Source organism: Theropithecus gelada, chromosome 6 (genome assembly GCF_003255815.1).
Source record: "Theropithecus gelada isolate Dixy chromosome 6, Tgel_1.0, whole genome shotgun sequence".
Lineage (NCBI taxonomy): Eukaryota > Metazoa > Chordata > Mammalia > Primates > Cercopithecidae > Theropithecus > Theropithecus gelada.
In genome coordinates, this window is record NC_037673.1 from 66486157 (window position 1) to 66508851 (window position 22695).

The following is a 22695-nucleotide window of genomic DNA, read 5'->3' on the forward strand; positions in this document are numbered from 1 at the left end:
GAAGACACTTTGGTTTCTCCTGTCTCTTACACTGAGAAAGTCAGGAATTACGGAACATCAAAGGAACATATTCTCAAATGCTGAAATGAGTATGAATCTAGCTCCTGAGAAAAATGCAGCTTTGTCTATGCTGCACTATCCTAATGGCCAAGCTCCATGCAGGGTGGCAGGCCTTGCATGCAGGTGACAGGGCCTGACTGGCTTTCATAAGACTAAGATTACTTTAACCCTGACTTTCCCCTTTGTCTCTTCTTGTTCTTTTTCTTTTTTTTTTTTTTTTTGAGAGGGAGTCTCACTCTGTCGCCCAGGCTGGAGTGCGGTGGCGCAATCTTGGCTCACTGCAAGCTCCGCCTCCCGGGTTCACATCATTCTCCTGCCTCAGCCTCCCGAGTAGCTGGGACTACAGGCGCCCGCCACCATGGCTGGCTAATATTTTGTATTTTTTTAGTAGAGACGGGGCTTCAACGTGTTAGCCAGGATGGTCTCGATCTCCTGACCTCGTGATCCGCCCTTCTCGGCCTCCCAAAGTGCTCGGATTACAGGTGTGAGCTACCGTGCCTGGCCTGTCTCTTCTTTTTCCCATCACTTTTCTTTCCACTTCTATCAAAACAAATATTTACAATCTGACTTTCTAAGAAGATCTGCCCTCAATTAGCACAAAACACCAGGGCTGTCCTCAAAGAGGAGTTTACAATCCACCTGCTATCAAGGGCTTGAGAGGAAGTGTCTGAGGAAGATCATCTACGCATAGATGTGGTCCATATTCTTAGTGTTTTCCACTGATTCCTAAAAGGCTAAATACATGGACCATGTTAGCTTTTTCCCTGGCAAAATCACCTACCCTGGGTTGAACATTCAAGTTGCACCATCAGCTTTTATCAAGAGATTATTATAGAAAATGACCATATTATCTAAATACATTATTTTGTATTTATTATAAGACACTGTTGGGCAGGTGCAATGGATCACATCTATAATCCCAGCATTTTGGGTGGCCGAGGAGGGAGGACCGCTCGAACCCAGGAGTTTGAGACCAGCCTGGGTAACACAGTGAGACCTCATCTCTACAAACAAATACAACATTTAGCCTGGCATGGTGGCACGTGCCTATAGTCCCAGCTGCTAGGGAGGCTGGGGTGGGAGGATTGCTTGAGCCCATGAGGTAGAGGCTGCAGTGAGTCATGATCACACCACTGCACTCCAGCCTGGGCAACAGGGCAAGATCCTGTCTAAAACAAAAAAGAAAAAAGCTAAAACATTGTTGGCAATTTGGCCATTATATTTTCTCAAAAGTTTCACGTCAGAAAACATTAATTTCAGGATAATATGAATGACTTTCTCAGAATGAGTGTTATAAAACATTATATTTTCCTGTTTTGCCCTGGCTTCCATCTAATGAACACTCCAAACATGTAGCTTCTATGATCTGCTTTTCCCTACTCTGTAGTTCTAACTGCTTCTATTTCTATCATCCCTCTGCATCACTTCTTACCCTTTCCAGCAAAGAAAAGGAGGAAAGCTTAGTTAACGAAACTAAAATTCGTAACAGCTGACTCCTACATGATTAGTAATATATACTGTTTGAAAACAAATATTTCAAACAAAATGGCTATCTACTATAAAGGTTTCATTTTATGATTATTATTATTTTTTTTTTTTTTTTGAGATACAGTCTCTCGCTCTGTCACCCAGGCTGGAGTACAGTGGCGCGATCTTGGCTCACTGCAACCTCTGTCTCCCAGGTTCAAGTGATTCTCCTGCCTCAGCTTCCCGAGTAGCTGGGATTACAGGTGAGTGCCATCATGCCCAGCTAATTTTTGTATTATTTATTTATTTATTTATTTTGAGACAGAGTCTCACTCTGTCGCCCAGGCTGGAGTGAAGTGGCATGATCTTGGCTCACTGCAAGCTCTGCCTCCCGGGTTCACACCATTCTCCTGCCTCAGCCCCCTGTGTAGCTGGGGCTAAAGGTGTCTGCCACCATGCCCGGCTAATTTTTTGTACTTTTAGTAGAGACAGAGTTTCACCATGTTAGTCAGGATGGTCTCTATCTCCTGGCCTCGTGATCCACATGCCTCGGCCTCCCAAGTGCTGGGATTACAGGTGTAAGCCACCGTGCCCGGCCTAATTTTTGTATTTTTAGTAGAGATGGGGTTTCTCTATGTTGGCCAGGCTGGTCTCGAACTCCTGACCTCAGGTAATCTGCCCGTCTCAGTCTGCCAAAGTGCTGGGATTACAGGTGTGAGCCACCGTGCATGGCCAGGTTTCTTTTTTTATTTTTTATTTTTTTGAGACAGTTTTGCTCCTTACCCCAGGCTGGAGTGCAGTGTACAATCTTGGCTCACCACAACCTCCACTTGCCAGGTTCAAGCGATTCCCCTGCCTCAGCCTCCCAAGTAGCTGGGACTACAGGCACCTGCCACCACACCCAGCTAATTTTTGTATTTTTAGTAGAGGCAGTGTTTCACCATGTTGGCTGGGCTAGTCTCAAACTCCTGACCTCAAATGATCCACCCACTTCAGCCTCCCAAAGTGCTGGTGTGAGCCACTGCGCCCGGCCAGGTTTCATTTTAAATATTTTCTATGATGGTGTTCCCTTAAGATCATTTTAAATATTACGATATGTGTATTAGTCTTTCTAAATTCATCTGAATATAAGAGATATTAGAATTAGAATTATAGATCTGACAGATAAGAAAATATTTAGAAATACAGTCATCCTAGAATTTTTCTACAAAACATTTAAAATTCTTATAAACTTCACTTGACTCTTTCTCAACTGATAAATGGTTTCAAATTATAATTTGAATTTTAAATTGAGGCAATATGAATTCTACAGAATACTGATAAATAAAAATTGATATCAACTAAGAGAAACTAAGATTTCTAAAAAATGACAGCTACTTTGTTTATACTGGAAGATCTACTTCATTTCTCTCATGCTATTTTAATATATTTTTTAATACATGGATATAATAATACTCAATTGATCATTAACTTTTTTTTTTGAGATGGAGTCTCATCGTGCCAGTGCAGTGGCACGATCTCAGCTCACTGCAACCTCTGCCTCCTGGGTTCAAGTGATTCTCCTGCCTCAGCCTCCTAAGCAGCTGGCATTATAGGCGTGTGCTACCACACCCGGCTAATTTTTGTGTTGTTAGTAGAGATGGAGTTTTGTCATGTTGGCCAGGCTGTTCTTGAACTCCTGACCTCAGGTGATCCACCCTCCTCGGCCTCTCAAAGTGCTGGGATTACAGACGTGAGCTACCGCACCCGGCCTGGCCATAAACTTTTGATGGGCTCATGAACCAAAACCTAAACCTAAATTTCTGCTTCATTTTTTCTAAGAATATTTTACTAATTTGTCCAACCTAAGGTTTTTCCTGTACTCCTCAATTTCCTTCTCAAAAGCATACATTTCAATAAAGTTTAATTAGATAAATCCATTAAATGTCATGTTTCAATGACATTTTTCACATTACTTCCTTCTTGGCAGTCTCCCTTTAATCACCGAGCACTTTTATTATAAAGTTTTTGCACTAAACATGGTCTTATTTAAATGAAACAGAAGAGTACTAGAAAAGGGATACTCCTGTTATGTTATGGTTTGTGGATTTCAGTAGTTCATCTGCACATGTAATATCCAATGACTCCTCTTTTCCATAGTTGCTAAATATTTAAGTAAACCATAACCATATGTGAAGTTTCAATTATATTTGCCCACACTGGATTAAGTGTGCTTTATCAACTTGTATTATAAACAAAACAACTAAAATTACACCTACTTATTGCCATTATAATTCATAGTTACCATCTTCTTTAAGGTGCTTCCAATTCATCCATTTTGTTGCTTTTTTACACATTTTAGCCATTTGTGTCAATTGTAGTGCCTGGTCATTTTTTCTCATTAATTGTTGCTCAAATGCAATTCTGAAAGAATCTGCCATCATGTAAGCTTCTTCTTTACTCTTCTGCAAAAGTTCCAACTGGTTTTGAAAGAAAGTTTGGGAGGTGTTAGAGGCAAAACCAGAGCAATTCTTGCTGAATCAAATTAACACATGCAATCTCCCCGCCTAGCACTGGTCTATTGCCTGTGTTTGATCTAGTTTATCTGCTTACATTAATTAATACTTGCTACTTCTGCAGTAGCAATTTACTCTGATCCAGATTATCAGCAGTTTCCCTTGTGATGCCTGTCAACTGCCTGGTAATCTAACCCCTGGACCTCACTACCCCACGCAGGCCCTGTGTGTGTGTCCTGCTCAAGTCCTTGGAGAAAGGGCCCAGCATGAAAGATAGGAGGATGCCAAAGGCTGCATTTCAACTCAGCTTTGGCCATTCCAGACCACACCACTGAAAATAATGATGAATACCACCTTTCAAATACTTCTCATAGATGACCTTGACTTTGATCAATGTAATCTCATGTTTTTCTTTTTCTTTTCTTCTACTTTCTCCTTCTCCTTCTTCTTCTTTTTTTCTTTTTAACGGAGACTTGCTCTGTCACCCAGGCTGGAGTACAGTGTCACGATCTCAGCTCACTGCAACCTCCGCCTCCTGGGTTCAAGCAATTCTCCTGCCTCAGTCTCCTGAGGAGCTGGGACTACAGGCATATGTTGCCATGCCTGGCTAATTTTTTGTATTTTAGTAGAGATGGGGTTTCACTATGTTGCCCAGGCTGGTCTCGAACTCCTGAGCTCAGGCAATCCGCCTGCCTCAGCCTCCCAAAGTGCTGGGTTTACAGGCATAAGCCACCACGCCCGGCCTTTTTTTGTTTTTGTTTTTGAGACAGGCTCTCTCACTGTGTCACCCAGGCTAGAGTGCACTGGTGTGAACATGGCTCACTGTAACTGTGACGTCTTAGGCTCAAGTGATTCTCCCACCTCGGCCTCCCAAAGTGCTGGGATTACAGGCGTAACCCATTGCCCCTCATGTTTTTCTTAATGAATGGCTACTGTCCAACTGTTGGCTTTCCTATATACTTTAAAGACTTTATTTTGGCTGGGCACGGTGGCTCATACCTGTAATGCCAGCACTTTGGGAGGCCGAGGCGGGCGGATCATGAGGTCAGGAGTTCAAGACGAACCTGGCCAACACAGTGAAAGCCCATCTCTACTAAAAATACAAAAATTAGCCGGGAGTGGTGGCAGGCGCCTGTAATCCCAGCTACTCAGGAGCCTGAGGCAGAGAATCACTTGAACCCAGGAGGCGGAGGTTGCAGTGAGCCGAGATTGCACCACTACATTCCAGCCTGGGCGAGACAGTGAGACTCCGTCTCAAAAAAAAAAAAAAAAAAAACCAAAAAAACAAAAAAAACACTTTAATTTTTAAGAATTTAATTGTGTCCTATTTTATTCTATTTTAAGTTCTAGGATACAGGTGCAGGATGCAGGTTTGTTACCTAGGTAAACGCGTGCCATGGTGGTTTGCCACACCTAAGGACTTTAATTTCCATACCTTCAATAAAGGTAAAACACTTTAGAATTATGGTCTATGTACTACTGTATTTATACGTAAAGATCAAATATAATGGCAGCTATCATTTGAATTAATGTCTGGCATGTTCCTGATGCTGTGCTAAACATGTTATGTCTATTTCCTCACAAAAACCATCCAAGGTAGTTATTACCCTCCACTTAACATAGTAGGAAAACTGAGACCTACCCTGTCCAAAGCCACACAGCTACTAAATGGTGGAGCAAAGATGCAAACCTAGGTCTGGCTGGTACAAAGGTTCCTTTCACTGTGCCTTGCTGCTGCTGTTCAAATACACTCCATGCTTATCTCTCCATTAATCAGTGTTGCTGATCCTAGTGATTTTAAGCATAAATGTACATTTTCCTTCTATTATATAGTAATTTTAGGGTCATGTACAGATAAGAACAATATAAATTTTAGGAATATTAATTATACACTTAGGCAAACGACTTTAGGCTTCAAATATCATGCCAAGTACTTTTTTTTTTTTTTTTTTTTGGAGAAGGAGTTTCGCTCTTGTTGCCTAGGCTGGAGTGCAGTGGTGCAATCTCGGCTCACTGCAACCTTTGCCTCCCCAGTTCAAGGGATTCTCCTGCCTCAGCCTCCCAAGTAGCTGGGATTACAGGTGCCTGCCAACACACCTGGCTAATTTTTTGTGTTTTTAGTAGAGACGTGGTTTCACCATGTTGGCCAGGCTGGTCTTAAACTCCTGACCTCAGGTGATCTGCCTGCCTTAGCCTCCCAAAGTGCTGGGATTACAGCCGTGAGCCCCTGCACCCTGTCCCAAGTACTATTAATATTTGTATTTTGGAACCAGGTAAACAAAATCCAGTTGATAAGCTGATGCTATCACATAAAAACTAAGCATAAGTTCCATAGTCAATAACTACTAAAATGAAGTTAATTATTGCAAACATGTCCATTTATTCTGCTATTAACAGAGAAACAAAACTAAAGCTTTTGCTGTTGCGATAATGCAATACCTCTTGTTTGAGCTGAAGAAGCAGTTTCCGAGTGGACGCTGCCATTCTGGCACAAGAACAGGGGTTCCCTCCGGGCCCATGACAAAGGCAGGCTCCGAGGACTGCAAGCTTTGAATTGAAAAACATTGCTCCTGTTACTAAGTGTTGCACTGTTTTAGCTGCACACAAACACAGGGGCATTTATGCACATACCCATGCACACTACTACTCAGGCATCTGATCCAAAAAAACTGGAAAGAAAAAAAAATAGAAGAAAGCTGAGACTGGGATCTTAGAATACAAATGGAAATTAACTACAAACAACGAAAAGAATGTCATGACTTGGAACACAAAAGGGAATTTTACTTTCCTTCATCTCACTCTTAAAACCTTTAATCCTGGCACCACTCTCCTACAGGTCTGAGTCCTTGGCAGGAGTTTAGCCTAACAATATGGTTAACACTAACATCTACAGCACACCTTTCCTGTGACAGTGTGGCCCTGATGCCCGGCATTCACTACTGCCAATTTCCTCTAAGGAGAGTCATTTACTCAGAAATGACAAGGGAATTTTAATATATCAATGAGAAAAACAGTCATCCCTCCACTCCTAAAAAAAAATTTAAAAATATGATTGATTCCTGTGTAAAAGAATAAAACTTTAGCACCATCCAAACTTATGCCAAGGATGAAGTTAAGCCCTGGAGACTGAGTCAGGCAGCATGTTTGAAATTCTGCTTCTAGATTAGAGAGTAACCCTCTTCCTTGTTGCTCTTGTTCTGTAAATGAGGAGAAGAGACCAGAGACCAGACCTTTCTGCTTCCATCACTGACCTCTGTTATAGATTAGCTGTCTTATTTTCCTATACCTAACTCAGACTAGATGACTTCCAAAAGAACCCCAGGGCTGTTACATTTTCAGTGTGGAATGTTAAATATACCTTCCCCAAAAGAAAACAATCACCTCAACTAATAAGATCTCTGTAACTATGCACTAAACCATACCATCAAAAGATGCTGAAATTCTGTTAAACTTCCCTAAACATTGTCCATATAGCCCAGCCCAAACTTCTACACTTTAGAACACCGGCTGTTTTTTTTTTTTTTTTTTGAGACAGAGTCTCACTCTGTCACCCAGGCTGGAGTGCAGTGGCGCAATCTCGGCTCACTGCAAGCTCCACCTCCCGGGTTCACACCATTGTCCTGCCTCAGCCTCCCGAGTAGCTGGGACTACAGGCGCCTGCCACCATGCCCGGCGAATTTTTTTAGTAGAGACGTGGTTTCACCTTGTTAGCCAGGATGGTCTCGATCTCCCAATCTTGTGATCTGCCTACCTTGGCCTCCCAAAGTGCTGGGATTACAGGCGTGAGCCACCACGCCCGGCCTAAAACACTGACTTCTTTGGAATCTGTGCCTCCCTGGGTGATCCATCCTCAACTTTTGTGCTTGAATAAACTCTTTAAACTAGATTCTGGCCACACGTGGTGGCTCATGCCTGTAATCCCAGCACTTTGGCAAGCCAAGGCAGGTGGATGACCTGAGGTCAGGAGTTCGACACCAGCCTGACCAACATGGTGAAACCCCATATCTACTGAAAATACAAAAATTAGCCAGGCGTGGTGGCTCATGCCTGTAATCCCAGCTACTTGGGAGGCTGAGGCAGGAGAATCGCTTGAACTCAGGAAGCAGAGGTTGCAGTGAGCTGAAACCGTGCATTGCACTCCATCCCGGGCAACAAGAGTGAAACTCTGTCACAAAAATAAATAAATAATAGATTCTGATCCCTTTGATTATTTTTGGTTGACACTTGGTTGACCACTGTAGTTTGAAGAAAAGTAGTATAATAATTTTACTTTTTAAAACTCCACTTTAAAAGCTAACCACAAGTGGGCCAGGCATGGTGGCTCATGCCTGTAATCCCTGCACTTTGGGAGGCTGAGGCGGATGTATCACCTGAGTTCAGGAGTTCGAGACCAGCCTGATCAACATGGTGAAACCCCACCTCTACTAAAAAATATAAAAATTAGCTGGGCATGGTGGTGGGTGCCTGTAATCCCAGCTACTTGGGAGGCTGAGGCAGGAGAATCGCTTGAACCCGGGAGGTGGAGGTTGCAGTGAGCTGAGATTGTACCATTGTACTCCAGCCTGGGCAACAGAGCAAGACTCCGTCTCAAACAGAAAGCTAACCACAAATACTTTCCCAACATATTCCAGTATGTACCAATTTCACAGGGGCATCATACAACATAGTGCACCATATATTTTATTTTATTCTTATTTATTTATTTTTGAGACGGAATCTCGCTCTGTCACCTAGGCTGGAGTGCAGTGGTGCAATCTCAGCTCCCTGCACCTTCTGCCTCCCAAGTTCAAGCTGAGATTATAGGCATGTGCCAACATACCCAGCTAATTTTTTTTTTTTTTTTGTATTTTTAGTAGAGATGGGGTTTCACCATGGTGGTCAGGCTGGTCTCGAATCCCTGACCTCAAATGATCCACCTGCCTCAGCCTCCCAAAATGCTGGGATTATAGGTATGAGCCACTGCAGCCAGCCTGTGCCATATTTATTTACTTATTTATTTATTTTTTTGAGAGGGAGTTTTGCTCTTGTTGCCCAGGCTGGAGTGCAATGGCGTGATCACGGCTCACCCCAACCTCAGTCTCCCAGGTTCAAGCAATTCTCCTGCCTCAGCCTCCCAAGTAGCTGGGATTAAAGGCATGCGCCACCACGCCAGGCTAATTTTGTATTTTTAGTGAAGACGGGGTTTCTCCGTGTTGGTCAGGCTGGTCTCAAACTCCTGACCTCAGGTGATCTGCCTGCCTCTGCCTCCCAAAGTGCTGGGATTACAGACATGAGCCACCGCGCCCGGCCCATATATTTTAAAGTTTCATATGGGCTAGGTGTGGTGGCTCACATCTGTAATCCCAGCACTTTGGGAAGCAGAGGCAGGCAGATAGCTTGAGCCCAGGAGTTCGAGACCAGCCTGGGCAACATGAGACCTTGTCTCCACAAAAAAAAAGAAAAAAAATTAGCTGGGTATGATAGTGGTGTGCACCCATAGTCCCAGCTATTTAGGAGGCTGAGGTCAGAGGATCACTTGAGCCCAGGAGGTCTAAGCTGCAGAGAGCCATGATTGTGCCACTGTACTCTAGCCTGAGCTACAGAGTGAGGCCCTGTCTCAAAAACAAAACCAAACCAAAAAAAAAAAAAAAAATTAAAGTTTTGTGTGGAATTTACTATAAAATTGTTATCTAAGCATCTTCCTGTTGCTGTACATTTCACATGGATGAGCTGACATAAAATATAATCCTATTTTAGAGGCTTTTCAGAGAGTAAAATTCCACTGCCTCCCTTAGTGTAAAGGCCATTTCGGAACATTCTTTCTCACATCAGCGATAACCGTGAGGCACGGGGTGAGCTTTCAGTTGAGCTGAATGTACAAATGGTGGATCTGTGGCAGAAAGGTCTTTTCCCTTTTCATTTTCCTACTCCTGATAACCGCCCATGCCTAAGTTGCCAGAAGCAACCAAGACCTGGGAAGGGCCAATATAAATCATGACAGGTTTCGGCCAGGACCCCTGACTCCCAGTGCTACTTCTTACCTCAGTGCTCCCTCATCAGCTGGGTCAGGGCCCTTGTTCCTGCCTGGCTGGAGGTAAGGCTGGCCCACAGTCTACTCAAGAGTATCATAAAACACCCTGTCCCTAAACTTTCTTTAAGCTGTTTTTTGTATTTTTTTTTTCTTTTTGCTATTACACTAGTTTTCCACCCATGGCAGCAGAACAGGGTGCTCAAAAGCGCAGACTGTAAGCTCAGTCTACAGGCTGCAAATCCCAGCCTCACGACACACTAGCTGTGTGACACCAGGCAAATTACTTAACCCCTCAATGCCTCTGTTACCTCATTTGTGAAGTGGGGATTATAACAGTACCCACTTTATGGGGTAGTTGTGTGGACTAAATATATCAACGTATGTAAAGCACTTAGAACATCATCTAAACTTGTTCAGGACTTTGCAGGTATTTGCTATTATTATTACCAATTTTTCCTAAGTTCTACAATAAGTGCATGGCTGCCCCCTCTCACTCTACTGCTCCATTATTTTTGTATGAGTCCCAGGCCCCTTCTGACCTCATTAGCCAAACTCCCACATTGCCAGCCATTGGCATTGCACCAGCAGATTTTTGTTCTGAACCTGGCTTTACCACAGATTGACCTTGCCACCTCAGGAAAGTAACCGAACTAATTTGAACCTTAGTTTCCTCTTCTCTAAAATGGGGATAACACCTGCTTTGCAGCCCTCACAAGACTCCGATGAAGATCAGATACAACAGTGTGTACGAAAGCACTCAAATGGTAAGCCCCGACCCAGCTGTGAGACATTACCAACACAGCTTCTGCTAGAACCGTAAAGATAAGAAACAAATGGGGCAGAAGTGGCCAGCACATGCCCTCATGTCCAAGAATGTCTTGTATGAAGGGCATGGAACCAGCAAGACTGGAAGAGCCGACCTGGGCAAACCCAGGGGCCTCTCTCACTCTCATCCTCAAATTGCTAAGTATGTGCTATCCTAGAACGTGTACACAAAGGCAATGGGGCAAAGAAAAGGAAAGTAGAAAATGTCCCTTCTGTTCAGCTTTTCCACATGCTTACCTACCTCAAGACCTGAAGCCTCTGCAAAGCCACTTTTATCACAGCACATGTTTTCCTGAGCCATCTTCTGCTGTTTGATGTCAAGCATGGCAAGGGCCTCCAAATACTGTTGATTCAAAACTAGGAAGGGCCATATGAGAAAATATTCATTATGAAGCCTAACTCCAGCCTTATCCAATCTAGTTACCCCAACATCACATACTCATTTCGTACAAGCAATACACTACCCACAAGATCTGGCTCCATTCAGAAAACCTATCTGATAGAATAGTGAGTATCGTGTAAGATCATATATATATGTAATACTAGATGAGATGATGTCATTTCCATGTATGGAAAAGCATCTTAACTTTGCAACTGAAGTCGGATTCCTATTTCCTCTTGGAAACTTTGAAGGATTTTCCAAAAGGGAATGTGTAAAAGCAAATTATTCAGAGACTTTATGGTTAGTGAGAAAACTGGATGGTGAGATCTCATATATTGTATTCTTGTCAGACATACCAGCTATCCAAGCTCTATCAGGTTTTTGTTTTAGGAGTTTTCACAAGAAGATCTCAAAGCAAACATTTAGAACAAGAGGGGTCCTGCTGTCTACTGGGGAGCAGAAAACAGAGTCTTTTCCCCGTCACTGCAGGGTGGAGTGTTAGGACAGAAGGGGAGGACTTGTGATTGTGAGCAGCTTCTGTCCTGAACTTATCTAACACAGGAGGCATCCTTATCAGCTGGAGTCCCTGGTGCTGCGAAGCACCAGCTGTGTGTGCAGATTTCAGCTGGAGGCATTTATACAACTTAGCTAAGACACAGCGTAAAGTGCTGCTCTCAGCCCCAGGACCTAATTTAGAGCTTTTTTTGTCCTTTTCTTCTTTTTTTCCTTTCTTTTCTTTGTTTAAGAGACAGGATCTTGCTCTGTCACCCAGGCTGGAGTGCAGTGGTCCAATCATAGCTCACTGCAACTTCAAACTCCTGGGCTCCAGGGATCCTCTCACCTTCAACTCCCAAGCAGCCAGGAAGTTGCAGTGAGGCGAGATTGCACCACTGCACTCCAGCCTGGGCGACAGAGCAAGACTCCCTCTCAAAAAAAAGCCAGGTGCATGCTACCATGCCTGGCTAATTTTTGTTTATTTTTTGTAGAGGAGAAGTCTTGTTATGTTGCCCAAGTTGGTCTAGGACTCCTGGCCTCAAGCAATCCTCTCCCCTTGGCCTCCCATAGCACTGGCATTACAGGCATGAGCAACAGTGCCTGGCTTGTGTTTTGTCCTCTTCAAGCCACCTCTTTAATTTCTGCTAAGAAGAAAGAACTAGCCTCTTCTCTAAGTTTTTAGGGCTGGGTGCAGGGGCTCACATCTGTGATCCCAGCACTTTTGGAGGCAAAGGTGGGAGGATTGCTTGAGCCCAGGAGTTGAGCCCTCACAAAGTGAGGCACCCCCATCTCTACAAAATTTTTTTTTTAATGTTGCACTTTGGGAGGCCGAGGCAGGCGGATCACCTGAGGTCAGGAGTTCAAGACCAGCCTGGTCAACATGGTGAAACCCCGTCTCTACAAAAAGACAAAAATATTAGCTGGGCATGATGGCAGGTGCCTATAATCCCAGCTACGTGGGAGGCCAAGGTGGAAGAATCACTTGAACCCGGGAGGAGGTTGCAGTGAGGTGAGATTGCACCACTGCACTCCAGCCTGGGTGACAAGAGCGAGACTCCATCTAAAAAAAAAAATATATATATATATATACACACATATATATATAATCTGGGCATGGTGGTGGGTGTCTGCAATCCCAGCTACTCAGGAAGTGGAGGCAGGAGAATCACTTGAACCTGGGAGGCGGAAGTCATAGTGAGCTGAGATTGTGCCACTGCACTCCAGTCTGGGTGACAGAGTGAGATTCTGTCTCAAAATAATAATAATAATAATATACTTTTTAATTAGCTGGACGTGGTGGAACACGCCTGTAGTGCCAGCAACTTGGGAGGCTGAGGTGGGAGGATCTCTTGAGCCCAGAAAGTGGAGGTTGCAGTGAACTGAGATTGTGTTACTGTGCTCCAAACTGGGCAGCAGAGCAAGACCCTGTGTGAAAATAAATAAATAAATAAACAAATAAATAAATAAAAATGTAAAAAGTTAACATCATGTCAGACACAGTGACTCACGCCTGTAATCCCAGCACTTTGGGAGGCCAAGGTGGGTGGATCATTTGAGGTCAGGAGTTTGAGACCAGCCTGGCCAACATGGTGAAACCCTGCCTCTACTAAATATACAAAAATTAGCCAGGCATGGTGGTGGGCACCTGTAGTCCCAGCTACTCGGGAGGCTGAGGCAGGAGGATCGCTTGAACTGGGAGGTGGAGGTTGCAGTAAGCTGAGATGGCACCACTGCACTCCAGCCTGGGCAACAGAGTGAGATTCCGTCTCAAAAAATAAAAGGCTAGGTGCGGTGGCTCACGCCTGTAATCCCAGCACTTTGGGAGGCCGAGGCAGGCAGATCACGAGGTCAGGAGATTGAGACCGTCCTGGCCAAAATGGTGAAACCCCCATCTCTACTAAAAATACAAAAATTAGCTGGGCATGGTGGCGTGCACCTGTAATCCCAGCTATTCAGGAGGCTGAGTCAGAAGAATTGCTTGAACCCAGGAGGCGGAGGTTACAGTGAGCCAAGATTGAGCCACTGCACTCCAGCCTGGCGACAGAGTGAGACTCCATCTCAAAAAAAAAAAAAAAAAAAAAAGGTAACATCAACTATCTTAGTATCCTTGCATCACTTTCATCATAAGGTAGACCATTATATAAGAGATATGTAACATACAAATTATACACACACACATATATATATATATCATTTCTACTTAGGTTCTTCAAATATCAGGTGCTCTATCATTTTGCTTCAAGTGAAAACTAAATAAAAAGGTGAAAATGGTGAGAAATTGCTTAATGGGTATGAGATTTTACTTTGGAGTACTGGAACTGTCTGGAACTAGACAGAGGTGGTGGTTAGGCAACTTTGTGAATGCCACTGAATTGCTGATTTATTTTCTCAAGACAGAGTTTCGCTCTGTCACCCAAGCTGCAGTGCAGTGGCACAATCACTGCTCACTGCAGCCTCAACCTCCTGGGCTCCAGCAATCCTCCCACTTCAGCCTCCCAAGTAGCTGGGACTACAGGCCAGTGCCACCACATCTGGCTAATTTTGGTTTTCCTGTTGTTATTTGTTCGGTTTTTTTTGTTTGTTTGTTTTTTTGTTTGTTTTTTTTGAGACGGAGTCTCGCTCTGTCACCCAGGCTGGAGTGCAGTGGCACAATCTCAGCTCACTGCAAGCTCCGCCTCCCGGGTTCCAGCAATTCTCCTGCCTCAGCCCCCCGAGCAGCTGGGACTACAGGTGCCCGCCACCATGCCCGCCTAATTTTTTATATTTTTAGCAGAGATGGGGTTTCACTGTGTTAGCTAGGATGGTCTCGATCTCCTGACCTCGTGATCCGCCCACCTCAGCCTCCCAAAGTACTGGGATTACAGGTGTGAGCCACGACGCCCGGCCTGTTTGTTTAATAGAAACAAGATTTTGCAGGCCGGGCGCGGTGGCTCATGCCTGTAATTCCAACACTTTGGGAGGCTGAGGTGGGCGGATCACGAGGTCAGGAGATCGAGACCATCCTGTCTAACCTGGTGAAACCCCATCTCTGCTAAAAATATAAAAAATTAGCCAGGCATGGTGGTGGGCGCCTGTAGTCCCAGCTACTTGGGAAGCTGAGGCAGGGGAATGGCGCGAACCTGGGAGGCGGAGGTTGCAGTGAGCCATGATTGCGCCACTGCACTCCAGCCTGGGCGACAGAGTGAGACTCTGTCTCAAAAAAAAAAAAAAGAAACAAGGTTTTGCTATGTTGCCCAGGCTGGTCTCAAATTCCTAAGCTCAAGGTATCCTCCTGCCTTGGCCTCACAAAGTTCTGGGATTACAGGCATGAGTCACTGCTCCTGGCAAGAATTGTTCACTTTTTTTTTTTTTTTTTTAATAGATGGAGTCTGACTCTGTTGTCCAGGCTGGAGTGCAGAGGCACAATCTTGGGTCACTGCAACCTCCACCTCCAGAGTAAAAACGATTTGCCTGCCTCAGCCTAATGACTAGTTGGGACTACAGGTGTGCACCACCATGCCTGGCTAATTTTTGTATTTTTGGTAGACATTGAGTTTCATCATGTTGGCCAGGCTGGTCTTGAACTCCTGACCTCAGATGATCTGCCCGCTTTGGCCTCCCAAAGTGCCGGGATTACAAGTGTGAGCTACTGCGCCCAGCCAGGAATTGTTCACTTTTAAATAGTTTTATGTTGTGTGAATTTCACCTTGATAAATGTTCTTAAATTTAAAAAACCTAAATGATACATTTATTCCATTATACTTAATGTATATTATTTCAAAATACTAGCATGTTATCTTTATTGATACATGTGCTCTTAATACAAAAATCATCATTACCTGCATTGTCAGACTTTAGCATTTTAATTTCTTCTGTTTTCACTTTCAAATTCTCTTTGAGGACTGCATTTTCACAGTTTAGCCTGGAAAAAAGTAGCCTTCAAATAACTAAAACATTAAAACTTCCTTGCTGAGTGAGAATATTTTTATTGCCATAATTGGAACACAAAAATCTAAATATAGTTTTTCCTACTTCAAAATAGTCTGGAATTTACATGTATCACAAAAATAAAAACAATTTAAAGGAATGTGGTAAGATTTTTTTTTTTTTTTTTGAGATGGAGTCTCACTCGTGTCATCCAGGCTGGAGTGCAGTGGCGCAATCTCAGCTCACTGCAACCTCCACCTCTTGGGTTCAAGTGATTCTCCTGCCTCAGCCTCCCAAATAGATGGGATTATAGGTGTCTGCCACCACACTCAGCTAATTTTTGTATTTTTAGTAGAGACGGGGTTTCACCATGTTGGCCAGGCTGGTCTCAAACTCCTGACTTCAAGTGATCAGCCCGCCTCAGCCTCCCGAAGGGCTGGGATTACAGTTGTGAGCCATAATGCCGAGCCAAGATTTTAAACATACTCCTTTTTTTCTTTTTGAGACAGAGTCTCGCTCTTTTACCTAGGCTGGAGTGCAGTCGTGTGATTTCGGCTCACTGCAACCTCCGCCTCCCAGGTTCAAGTGATTCTCCTGCCTCAGCCTCCTGAGTAACTAGGATTACAGGCACCTGCCACACCTGGCTAATTTTCATATTTTAGTAGAAAAGTGGTTTCACCACGTTGGCCGGGCTGATCTCTAACTCCTGACTTCAAGTGATCTGCCTGCCTCGGCCTCCCAAAGTGCTGGGATTACAGGCGTGAGCCACCGCACCCAGCCTAAACATACTCTTAACCCTTCTTAGTTGAGACATAATCAGAACCAGAAGTATTTCTAAGCCATCCATTTTGCATACTCATTCTCTTTACTTAATAACCATTTGAGTATCAACTATATGCTTAGGTCACCTTCAGAAACGTATATACATAGGTCTTCATGTAAACTATGGACTTCGGGTAATAATGATGTATCAACATTGGTTATAAAAAATGTACCATTCTGGTGGGGGATGTTGTTAGTGGGGGAGGCTGTGTACATGGGAGATCCCTGTACCTTCTGCTCAATTTTGCTGTGAATCTGCTCTAAAAAACAACAACAACAACAACAAAGTATTTCATGAGAAAAAAAGATACATAGATACATAGGGTACACCAATGTTCACAACAGCATCATGCAAAATAGCCAAAAGGTAGAGTTTACTCAAGTGTCCATCAGGAATGAATGGATAAACAAAATGGCATACATACCTAACATGGAATATTATTCAGTCTTTTTTTTTTTTTGATACAAGGTCTCGCTCTGTCACCCAGGCTAGAGTGCAGTGGCCCAGTCTCAGGTCCCTGTAGCCTCTACCTCCTGGGTTCAAGCGATTCTCCTGCCTCAGTCTCCTGAGTAGCTGGGATTACAGGTGCGTGCCACCATGCCTAGCTAATTTTTGTATTTTTGGTAGAGACAGGGTTTCACCACATTGGCCAGGTTGGTCTAGAACTCCTGGCCTCCAGTAATCCGCCTGCCTCAGCCTCCCAAAGTGCTGGGATTATATAGAGAGCCAAAAGCCGGAGGATCGTGACAACTAGGCTATATGATCAAACAGCAAACTGTTCATCATGAATGCAGGATGTGGGCAAACTTACACTGCAATTGTCACCAGAAGGTTTGCTGAGGGCAGTCACTCTCTGGTGCCATGTTCCTTGAGGTTATCTACTGGAACATCTGGAGACTACTGTTCAAAGAATGCAGTTGTGCAAGCCTGCACCGAGTCAAGCAGCTGACTGACAACCACCTCCTCCCTATCTCCTTTACTCAATAAATATGAATAGCGCTAAAAGCTCAGGGCCCTTGTTCACTAGAGCAAGGAGCCCCCTGACCCCTTCTTCCAAATATACTCTTTTGTCTTTATTTTTATTCCCACATTCGTCCCCCTTTGTTCAGTCCAACAGGGATTGGGGCCACGATAGGATTACAGTTGTGAGCCAAGACGCCCAACTGAAATGACTGACTTTAGAGTAAGTGTATAATTTAAAGTTATTAAATAAACTCATACAAATAAAAGAGTTGTTCCAAAGAAATTTTTTCTCTCTTTGGAGCTGATTGTCAGAACATAAAAATTTACTATCTTAACCATCTTATTTTTCATCTTTTTTTTTTTTTTTTTAACAAGATGAGGATCTTACTGTGTCATCTAGGCTAGTTTTGAACTCCTGAACCAAAGCAGTCCTCCCACCTCATTCTCCCTAAGTGCTGAAATTACAAGTGTGAGCCATCATGCCCAGCCCCTCAAAAGATTTTTTTTGAAAACAACAAATAGTTCCAATTCTAAAATAATTCTTTTTTTTTTTTTTTTTTTTTTTTTTTGAGACGGAGTCTCGCTCTGTCGCCCAGGCTGGAGTGCAGTGGCCGGATCTCAGCTCACTGCAAGCTCCGCCTCCCGGGTTCACGCCATTCTCCGGCCTCAGCCTCCCGAGTAGCTGGGACTACAGGCGCCCGCCACCTCGCCCGGCTAGTTTTTTTTGTATTTCTTAATAGAGACGGGGTTTCACCGTGTTAGCCAGGATGGTCTCGATCTCCTGACCTCGTGATCCGCCCGTCTCGGCCTCCCAAAGTGCTGGGATTACAGGCTTGAGCCACCGCGCCCGGCCCAATTCTAAAATAATTCTTACACTGTATTTTAAGATAGAGTTTATACTATTTTGGTTTTTGGTTTTTGGTTTTGTTTTATTTTTGAGACACGGACTCACTCTGTCATCCAGGCTGAAGTGCAGTGGCGCGATCATGGCTCATTGCAGCCTCCAACTCCCAGGCCCAAGTGATCTTCACACCTCAGCTTTCCATGTAGTTGGGGCTACAGGTGCAAGCCACCACACCCAGCTACTTTTTGTATTTTTGTCGAGATAGGGTTTCAACATGTTGCCCAGGCTGGTCTCAAACTCCTGGACTCAAGTGATCCTCCTGCCTCAGATTCCCAAAGTGCTGGGATTACATGTGTGAGCCACTACACCCAGCCTATGCTGTTTTTTTTTTTTTCTTGAAGGAAAATTAACTCTAACAGAAAAATATGCGACTAGTTAGTGGATAAGCAATAAAAATTTTATAATCTTTTGCACTTGGCTCAAAGAAGAAAGCATAAATTACTTTTGAATTACATACATTTTAAAGGTTGTCAAAGAAAAATAATGGAGTAATATACAAACCTGTCATATTTTTGAATCCAAGATTCCTCTATATTTTTAAATCTATTATGATCAAATTCTATTTCCCACTGCAACGCATTTATTTCCTATGGAAAGAAAATAGTACCTTCATGGCAAATTACTACAAATAAATCATTTCAGGACATTGTGAATAGCGGAAGTAAATCATATAATCAGTTCTCAGAAATGGTTTAAAGAGAAAAATTAAGTATTGCTCAAAAAGTATCTCTGACATTAGTAAACACATAACATGCCTCTTTAGCACTCAAAACAACTCTGCCAAAACTCACTTAATATAGAAAAAATTTCAAATTGTTTGGCTTCAAAATTTGCTGGACTGCTACACCTAGATTTCTCAGTGCCCACCTCCGCTGCATGTAGAGACCTCAAGCAAAATCCACTTCTGGAAATCTTAGCTCAATGGCCCCATCAAAGGAGAACACACCAAGCACAGGAGACATGACCATCTAGGATGATTTCTAACTATCTTTATAGTGAAGATGAGATGGTCAGAAAGACGTATGTTCTGCCAGGCAAGGATAAGGATTAAAAAAAAAAATTTTTTTTAAGAAGAAAAATGGGCCGGGCGTGGTGGCTCACGCCTGTAATCCAGCACTTTGGGAGGCCCAGGCGGGCGGATCACGAGGTCAGGAGATTGAGACCATTCCGGCTAATGTGGTGAAATCCCGTCTCTACTAAAAACACAAAAAATTAGCTGGGTGTGGTGGCGGGCGCCTGTATTCCCAGCTACTCCAGAGGCTGAGGCAAGAGAATGGCATGAACCTGGGAGGCAGAGCTTGCAGCGAGTAGAGATCGCACCACTGCACTCCAGCCTGGGCGACAGAGTGAGACTCCATCTCAAAAAAAAAAAAAAAAAAACAGAAGAAGAAAAATGAGAAGTACCTATTTGGCAGGCCTCCTACTACCTTAACATAGGGAAATAAAAATAACCTGAATTCATTGTGCACATGACAATCTGTTTTAGATTGCAAACTCCAAAAGGGAAGACCATCAGAACTGAAGCACACCTAGCAGAGGGTATGCACAAATGACAGATCCATTAGTATGGTGAGTTTAGGGAAATTATATTTAAAGTTTATTGAATTCAACAAGTCTACACTAAAAGCACCAAATACCTTCTTCAAGGATCTGTTTTGTTCCATAGTTTTTTGAAGCACTGCCTGCGTATGACTTGTGGCTTTGCCAAGTATTGCCTAAGAAAAATAAAACTAGCATCAGTATACATTAAATTTGTAATTACTCCTCTGTACATGATGAAGTTCTATTTTATTTTAAGGCAATGGAAAATTAAGATGATTGAGATAAGAATTTCACAGTGACCACCTTTTATGGAGAGTCTGATAGTTCAAAAGTCGGGAGATCTTGGTTTGGCTCTTTTCCAATGAATGTGGGAATGAATGAATGAATTCTCCACACAAAGAAAGTGTTCAGAATAGTACTATTCATCAGTCAAAAAGTGGAAACCACCTGATATGGTTTGGCTCTGTGTCCCCACTCAAATCTCATCTTGAATTGTACTCCAATAATTCCCACATACTGTGGGAGGGACCCAGTGGGAGATAATTTGAATCAAGGGGGCAGTTTTACCCATACTGTTCTCGTGGTAGTGAATAAGTCTCATCAGATCTGATGATTTCCTCAGGGGTTCCGCTTTTGCATCTCTCTCATTTTCTCTTGCTGCTGCCAAGTATGAAGTGCCTTTCGCCTCCCGCCATGATTCTGAGGCCTCCCCAGCCATGTGGAACTGTAAGTCCAATTAAACCTCTTTTTCTTCCCAGTCTTGGGTACGTCTTTATCAGGAGCATAAAAATGGACTAATACAGTAATTTGGCACCAGTAGAGTGGGGCATTGCTGAAAAGATACCCAAAAACGTGGAAGCTACTTTGGAACTGGGTAACAGGCAGAGATTGGGACAGTTTGGAGGGCTCAGAAGAAGACAGGAAAATGTGGGAAAGATTGGAACTTTCTAGATACTTGTTGAGTGTCTTTGACAAAAACACTGATAATGATATGGACAATGAAATCCAGGCTGAGGTGGTCTCAGATGGAGATGAGGAACTCGTTGAGAACTGGAGCAAAGGTGACTCTTGTTATGTTTTAGCAAAGAGATCTGTGGCATTTTGCCCCTGCCCTAGAGATTTGTGGAACTTCAGAGAGATGATTTAGAGTATCTGGTGGAAGAAATTTCTAAGCAGCAAAGCATTCAAGAGGTGGCTTGGGTACTGTTAAAGGTATTACATTTTAAAAGGGAAGCAGAGCATAAAAGTTTGGAAAATTTGCAGCCTGACAATGCAATAGAAAAGAAAATCCCATTTTCTAAGGATAAATTTAAGCTAGCTGCAAATATTTGCATAAGTAATAAGGAGCCAAATGTTAATCCCCAAGATAATGGGGAAAATGTCTCCAGGGCATGTCAGAGACCTTTGCAGCAGCCTCTCCCATCACAGAGCCAGAAGTCTTGGAGGAAAAAATGATTTCATGGGCAGGGCCCAGGGTCCCCGTGCTGTGTGCAGTCTAAGGACTTGGTGCCCGGCGTCCCAGCCACTCCAGCAGTGGCTGAAAGCAGCCAAGGTACAGCGCGGTCTGTGAATATAGGGGGTGCAAGCCACAAGCCTTGGCAGCTTCCACGTGATGTTGAACCTGTGGGTACACAGAAGTAAAGAATCGGGGCTTGGGAACCTCCACTAGATTTCAGAAGATGTATGGAAATGCCTAGATGTCCAGGCAGAAGTTTCCTGCAGGGATGGGGCTCTCGTGGAGAACCTCTGCTAGGGTACTGCAGAAGGGAAATGTGGGGTTGGAGCCCCCACACCGAGGCCCTACTGCAGCACCGCCTAGTGGAGCTATGAGAAGAGGGCCACCGTCCTGCAGACCCCAGAATGGTAGATCCACCCATGGCTTACACAGTGCACCTGGAAAAGCCACAGACACTCAATGCCAGCCCGTGAAAGCAGCCAGGAGGGAGGCTGTACCCTGCTAAGCCACAGGGGTGGAGCTGCCCAAGGCCATGGGAACCCACCTGTTGAATCAATGTGACCTGGATGTGAGGCCTAGAGTCAAAGGAGATCATTTTGGAGCTTTAAAATTTGACTGCCTCACTGGATTTTGGACTTGCATGGGCCCTGTAACCCCTTTGTTTTGGCCAATTTCTCCCATTTGGAATGGCTATATACCTACATCCCCATTGTATCTAGGAAGTAAATAGCTTGCTTTTGATTTTACCAGCTCATAGGCAGAAGGGACTTGCCTTGTCTCAGATGAGACTTTGGACTGTGGACTTTTGGGTTAATGCTGAAATGATTTAAGACTTTGGGGGACTGTTGGGAAGGCATCATTGGTTTTGAAATGTGAGGACATGAGACTTGGAGGGGCCAGAGCAGAATTATATGGTTTGGCTCTGTGTCCTTACCCAAATCTCATCTTGAATTGTACTCCCATAATTCCCACGTGTTGTGGGAAGGACCCAGTGGGAGATAATTTGGATCATGGGGGTGGTTTCCCCCATACTGTTCTGATGGTAGTAAATAAGTTTCACGAGACCTGATGGTTTTATCAGGGGTTTCCACTTTTGCATCTTCCTCATTTTCTTTTGCCACTGCCACGTAGGAAGTGCCTTTCACCTCCCGTCACGATTCTGAGGCCTTCACAGCCATGCGGAACTGTAAGTCCAATTAAACCTTTTTTCCCCCCAGTCTTGGGTATGTCTTTATCAGCAGCATGAAAATGGACCAATACACCACCCAAATGTCCATCAACTGGTGAATGCATAAGCAAAACATGGTGCATCTACACAATGGAGTATTACTTGGCAATAAAAAGGAAGAAAGTACTGATACATGCTA

At 43.8% G+C, this 22695-nt stretch overlaps 1 protein-coding gene across 3 annotated transcripts in view; it reads right to left on the reverse strand.

The window, feature by feature from the left end:
• CCDC125 (coiled-coil domain containing 125) overlaps nt 1-22695 on the reverse strand; it is a 53138-nt gene that overhangs the window by 7903 nt on the left and 22540 nt on the right. For 2 of the 3 annotated variants that reach the window (XM_025388201.1, XM_025388200.1), the window contains 6 exons: nt 19968-20045; nt 18832-18917; nt 15553-15635; nt 11099-11214; nt 6462-6569; nt 3812-3986 (listed from right to left, as the gene is read on the reverse strand). In XM_025388201.1, coding sequence (XP_025243986.1) covers nt 3812-3986; nt 6462-6569; nt 11099-11214; nt 15553-15635; nt 18832-18917; nt 19968-20045 — 646 coding nt within the window. The remainder of the gene's footprint in view (nt 1-3811; nt 3987-6461; nt 6570-11098; nt 11215-15552; nt 15636-18831; nt 18918-19967; nt 20046-22695) is intronic. The other variant, XM_025388202.1, reaches the window with a different exon arrangement.